Source organism: Contarinia nasturtii, unplaced genomic scaffold (assembly GCF_009176525.2).
Source record: "Contarinia nasturtii isolate CC-2019 unplaced genomic scaffold, AAFC_CNas_1.1 Cnas_scaffold_2370, whole genome shotgun sequence".
Classification (NCBI taxonomy): Eukaryota; Metazoa; Arthropoda; class Insecta; order Diptera; family Cecidomyiidae; genus Contarinia; species Contarinia nasturtii.
Window position 1 is genome coordinate 1 of NW_022199691.1, and position 4,875 is coordinate 4,875.

The window sequence follows — 4,875 nt, forward strand, 5'->3', positions numbered from 1 at the left end:
AGACATATATAAAGTTTTGGAAGAACGTCAAAAACAGAACAGGAAGTATGCCGACTGTTTGAAGCACATTGAATGCCTGCACAAATCGACGCTTTCTGAAATCGTGAAGTTTTTGAAGCCATTTAAAATTTGGACGGATTACATCGAAGCGGATAAATGTATTACAATTCATCGAGTTTGGCCAGTCTACTGGAAAGTCATGAAACATTTAAAAATGACCATATTAGAGCCCGAAGTATTTCAAAATAAAAACGTTGAACTGATCGAAGCAATCAAAACATTTGGTCGTAATTATATTCAAACTATAGAAAGTGATTTTAAGCCAACAATGGAACACAACATTGCCACTGCTTTATACATCAGGATGAAAAAATTGACAAAAATGGATGCAGCAACAAGAGAAAAAACTTATGATAAAATAAATGAACTTATTTCTAACACTGCTGTAGAACCCATAGCGAAAGTGCAAAAAAAAAAGAGGACATCGAATAATTTGTTTGATTCATTCGCTGATTCTGATGACGACGGTGCCAATCATAGCGGGGGACTTATGAATGCTGATAAATATTGCCAAGAGTTGCAAGATTATTTGCAAATGAAGTTACCCGACAGTGAAATCGACGACAACAATGACACTGCCTTTATAACGCAATGGTGGTTCAAACATAGAACCATATTTCCCAACCTCTTTAAATTATTTATGCGAATAAGTGCAATTCCAGCTTCAAGTGCGCCATCAGAACGTTGCTTTAGTGTCACAGGACAAGTGATATCTGAAAGACGTTCTTGTATTCTACCACAAAATGTAGAAAATATCATCATGTGCCGTAACATATATGAATAAATTTGTAAATCGTTTCAATAATAAACCAATATTTAAATTGAAGATTGCACTAAAATATATAATTAATTGTGGTATGAACGTTTGTTTTTCATAATTCAATTCAAGAATTTTTTTGACTAAATAAAAATACCATTAAAATAAAGAATTCAGCATTTTTATTCATTTCTTTTAATAAAACATATACATCTTCGTCATTTTTTCAACAATAATAATAAAAATAGAGAGGCCAAAGAAACCAATCTCTTAGCAAATCTTTTGGTGTTTCTCTTGGCAAATCTATTGGCAAATCTCTTGGCTTATCTCAAACATAATAGAAAAAAATGGTCAATAGAAATGCCAATAGATTTGCCAAGAGATTTGCCAAGAGATTTGCCAAGAGATTTGCCAAGAGATTTGCCAAGAGATTTGCCAAGAGATGGCTTCTTTATTTTTATTTAATTTGGTTTTGGTCTACATTTTTCTTAATATTAAGGTACAAAAGATTTGCTAGATTTCTTTTTTATTTAAATAAATTATCTATTTCAACCAGTTGGTCATACAGCTCCGTATTTCCTTCCGCCATTTGACGATGTAGTTGGGCGAGTGCACTTGGCATCTTTTCAAGCACCCCATCTCCCAGTTTGTAGCTGAGCAGTTCGTGTAATTGTGATGTTGTGAATCCATAAATACTCCTCTCTTCGACTTCAACTGGCTTCGAATCTGGTTTAGATAAAAAAAATTATAGCTCAAAATCAAATTTATGGTTAATAAAATCAAAATTAATATACCATTCAAAATGGAGAGGAATTTCATGGAGCCTCTTAACATTTTGTTCTTTTCCGCATCTCGTTGTGCGGAGAATTCCTTCCATGCGTTCCTTTTGTCTTCATATGTCAGGTTTTCGTTTTTTTCTTCAAGAAGGGAATCGTGGATATGGAAGTTGTGGATGACATCAGAATGTATTTGTAAAATAGCACATAGCAGATCATCTTTTGATTGATCGTATTCCGGAGGATCTTCCTTTGGATCAATGCCTTCCGTGCTATACAATCTTGCCAAATCGTTCTCTTCAAAGTGCCGATCAGTCTGTTTTGCATCGATAATACGCTTCGAGAGTGATAACTTTGTAACTTGTCTTTTATATATGAGTTCTTCCATTGTTCCGAGAGCGATTAATCGATAAATATAGCATGGTTTTCTTTGGTGTATTCGATATATGCGGAATACACTTTGAGTCTAAAAATATGCAAAATAAAATAAATTTCCATAGTTCATATCATGTTGTATAAAATGTTCTTACGTCATTTGATGGATTCCAAGAAGCATCAAATAGTACAGCCCGACTTGCACCCGTCAAATTGATCCCCAAACCACCCGCACGAGTTGAAATAAGAAATAGTCTAAAAACGTGATAAAGTATTCAATTTATATCGGTTTGCTCGAGTCGAAATACTAAGCAAATTAGCAATAGATACCTTGCTCGTTTCTCATTTTTATCATTGAAAATGTCGCAATTTAGTTTTCGTTCCTGTATATTGGTCTTTCCATCGAAATAAAAGTAATCTTTGTCGCGTATCCAATTAAAGCTCTTTAGATGTTTCTCAATCAATTTCAGTGATAACAATGATTGAGAAAATACTAAAAGTTTTTCACCATTTGAACCACACTCGGCTATTATGGAAAATAGGATGGGGAGCTTGCTCGATGTATGCATATTTTCCAAATCGTCGCTAGTGCAAAATTGTGACCACCAATCAACTGCTTTAAAATACAGAGGACTTTTGAAATGACATTTCTTTATTATATACTAATAACAATAATTTACTTACAAGGTGCTGTAGGTGGGTTTTTTTTTGGCTCATAAATATCACTCCCTTCCGAATCGCTCTCTTCAGTGTCGATCATTTCATCTTCGCTCTGTTCACTGTCGGAATCTGCTTCGATCTCACTTTTGGACTGCAAAACCCAAGGGTGCGCACAAATTCCTGACAACCAATGAAAGTCTTGAAATAATGTCGATGTTTTTTCGGACTTTGAACTTGACTTCTTTTTGACACTTAATTCTTCTATGTAGTGCTATAGAAAAAAAATGTATTTTTTTTTTGTTTGATAAATATATATAATTATATATTTCAATTTATACCTTGTATAAACGTTTCTGCAAATCTGTAAGACGCACTTTTATCACATATTCTTCTTTCGGTGGAAGGACATTTTGGAGCACTGACAAATTGGCTCGATGAATACAGCCACTAAGCTGTTTATTTAATACGTATGCTCGGCGATTCATAAAATCAATATCGGCTCTGGTCGAGTCCGCATATTGGCCATTATTAATTGGATTTACGTACTGGTTCCGAAATTCTTTGATATTTCCGAGCAAGTGTGGCTTTACGAAATTCACCATCCAGTAATACTCCATAAGATTGTTCTGGAGCGGCGTACCAGTTAAAATTATTCGACGCCGTGTTTGAATATTCGATAGTGCGTCGTTTAGTTGGCTTCTGCCGTTTTTCAGCAGATGTCCTTCGTCGCATATAACCAAATCGGGCCCGGGATTTATGAGACATTCCTTGACACTTGTTTGTTGCATTGAAAGTCTGTCATTATGAATTATTTTATGCACTAATCTTCGGTACATATCATAGCCCAAAATCATGACACCACCTTCGCTGTGCCATTTTAATAATAACTCTATCTTTTCTTCAATTTTCTTTAACCTAATATTAAGATATATTTTTTTTTTAATTGTTTTTTATCAACTTTTAAATAGAGAGATACCTGGTTAGTTCGTAAATGTTGATATCCTCAACATTTGGATCCTCTAAAACCCATTCCTTGAATTCAAATTTCCAATTCAGTATGACAGAAAGTGGACCAATTATCAGGATTTTCTTGACATTTGTTTGTGGATTGGTGATCAGGGTGTGCGATAAAGCGACCACTGAAAATGTCTTTCCTATAAAAAAAAGTGACATGAGATTGATTGTCTTGGCATTCTCTTGGCAATATCTTTTGTTTTTGTTGAGAAAAATGCCAAGAGACTCCCAGTGAGCACAATATAATGTACTGGAAATAACGAAGCTAATTGAAATTATTTTATTTACCCGTTCCCATGCAGTGGGCCAATATGCAACCACTGCCACTATCGACATTCAGTTGTGCGATAGATTCGAAGCAACAATCAAACATAAATTTGACGGCATTTGCCTGATGAGGCATCAATCGTTTCACAATCGTGCTTGCGACAGAGAGCAATTCGTTTTTTGTTTCAAAATCTACGTCTAAAACAAGTTTTCCGTTTGTAATTTCCGAGTCAATATCATAAATTTGTTTATACTGAAATATTAAAAAAAAATCAGGCAAAAGCAAATACGGGAATATATATAAAAAAAACTCACCTTTGTGATGGCCTGATTCACGCGAATCTTTCGATACAATTCGCATTTTTCAGCTCTTTTCGTGAGCACATCGAGGTTCGCATACGAAATTACTTTTCGAATTCTTTTTCTCGTTATTTTCACGTTTTTTGTTCGCACAGTTAACCTTTTGCGCACAACTTTTCTTTTAGCTGCACTTTTTTTATTTGTGATGCGTCGTTTCACTTTCATTTTTATTTTTCAAAAAAATATTCGTATTTTACAATTACGATTATTTATAAACACACCGTTTTAAGATAAAAAATTAAATTAATCGGAACAAGCGCAGTCGGCAGCTATAACAAAACAAAGATGGCGGAGAAAGAATAAACACAATACGCGCAAAATATCAAGCGTCAGTCGAATTGACGAACACATTCAAATGCACATGCGAACTGTGTACATTGAAAAATAAGTATTTTGTGTGTGCGTGTGAGCAATTCAGCATATTTTTGGTGTTGCCTTCGAAGTCTACACATTATGTTTGAACATTTTAAATGAACATAAACCGAACACGAACTGAACGTGAAACGTTCTGAAAAACTGAACTGAACATGAACCGGAGATGAACGGCATATTTATTTTTTAAACATTAATTTTGAATTTGAACCGAACCCGAATGAACACGAACAT

The 4,875-nt window shown here is 34.4% G+C and overlaps 2 protein-coding genes across 3 annotated transcripts; one reads left to right on the plus strand and one right to left on the minus strand.

Annotated features, from left to right (window-relative positions):
* Positions 1-214: 214 nt before the first annotated feature.
* LOC116348390 lies at positions 215-844 on the plus strand. Its single transcript, XM_031779369.1, has one exon. The coding sequence runs from the start codon at positions 215-217 to the stop codon at positions 842-844; it is 630 nt and encodes a 209-aa protein (XP_031635229.1).
* Positions 845-971: 127 nt separating this feature from the next.
* On the minus strand, positions 972-4,819 carry LOC116348389 (transcriptional regulator ATRX homolog). Of its 2 annotated transcripts, none has more exons than XM_031779368.1 (9): positions 4,225-4,819; positions 3,931-4,162; positions 3,605-3,782; positions 2,967-3,543; positions 2,653-2,899; positions 2,299-2,581; positions 2,124-2,223; positions 1,612-2,059; positions 972-1,543 (listed from the first exon to the last, which is right to left on the minus strand). In XM_031779368.1, the coding sequence occupies exons 1-9, from the start codon at positions 4,432-4,434 to the stop codon at positions 1,344-1,346; spliced, it is 2,475 nt and encodes an 824-aa protein (XP_031635228.1). In that variant the 5' UTR covers positions 4,435-4,819; the 3' UTR covers positions 972-1,343. The 2 variants fall into 2 exon arrangements, with proteins under 2 accessions (XP_031635228.1, XP_031635227.1); XM_031779367.1 differs by having other exon boundaries at positions 2,299-2,584.
* Between the last annotated feature and the right edge of the window lie 56 nt (positions 4,820-4,875).

Bases quoted from the DNA above. Each gene is read 5' to 3' on its own strand.
- LOC116348390 (XM_031779369.1), top strand. From the start codon at position 215: ATGACCATATTAGAGCCCGAAGTATTTCAAAATAAAAACGTTGAACTG.
- LOC116348389 (XM_031779367.1), bottom strand. From the start codon at position 4,434: ATGAAAGTGAAACGACGCATCACAAATAAAAAAAGTGCAGCTAAAAGA. The intron at 3,544-3,604 runs GTATCTCTCTAT...TCTTAATATTAG, and splicing joins AACATTTACGAACTAACCAG to GTTAAAGAAAATTGAAGAAA. The intron at 2,224-2,298 runs GTATCTATTGCT...TCACGTTTTTAG, and splicing joins AAAAATGAGAAACGAGCAAG to ACTATTTCTTATTTCAACTC.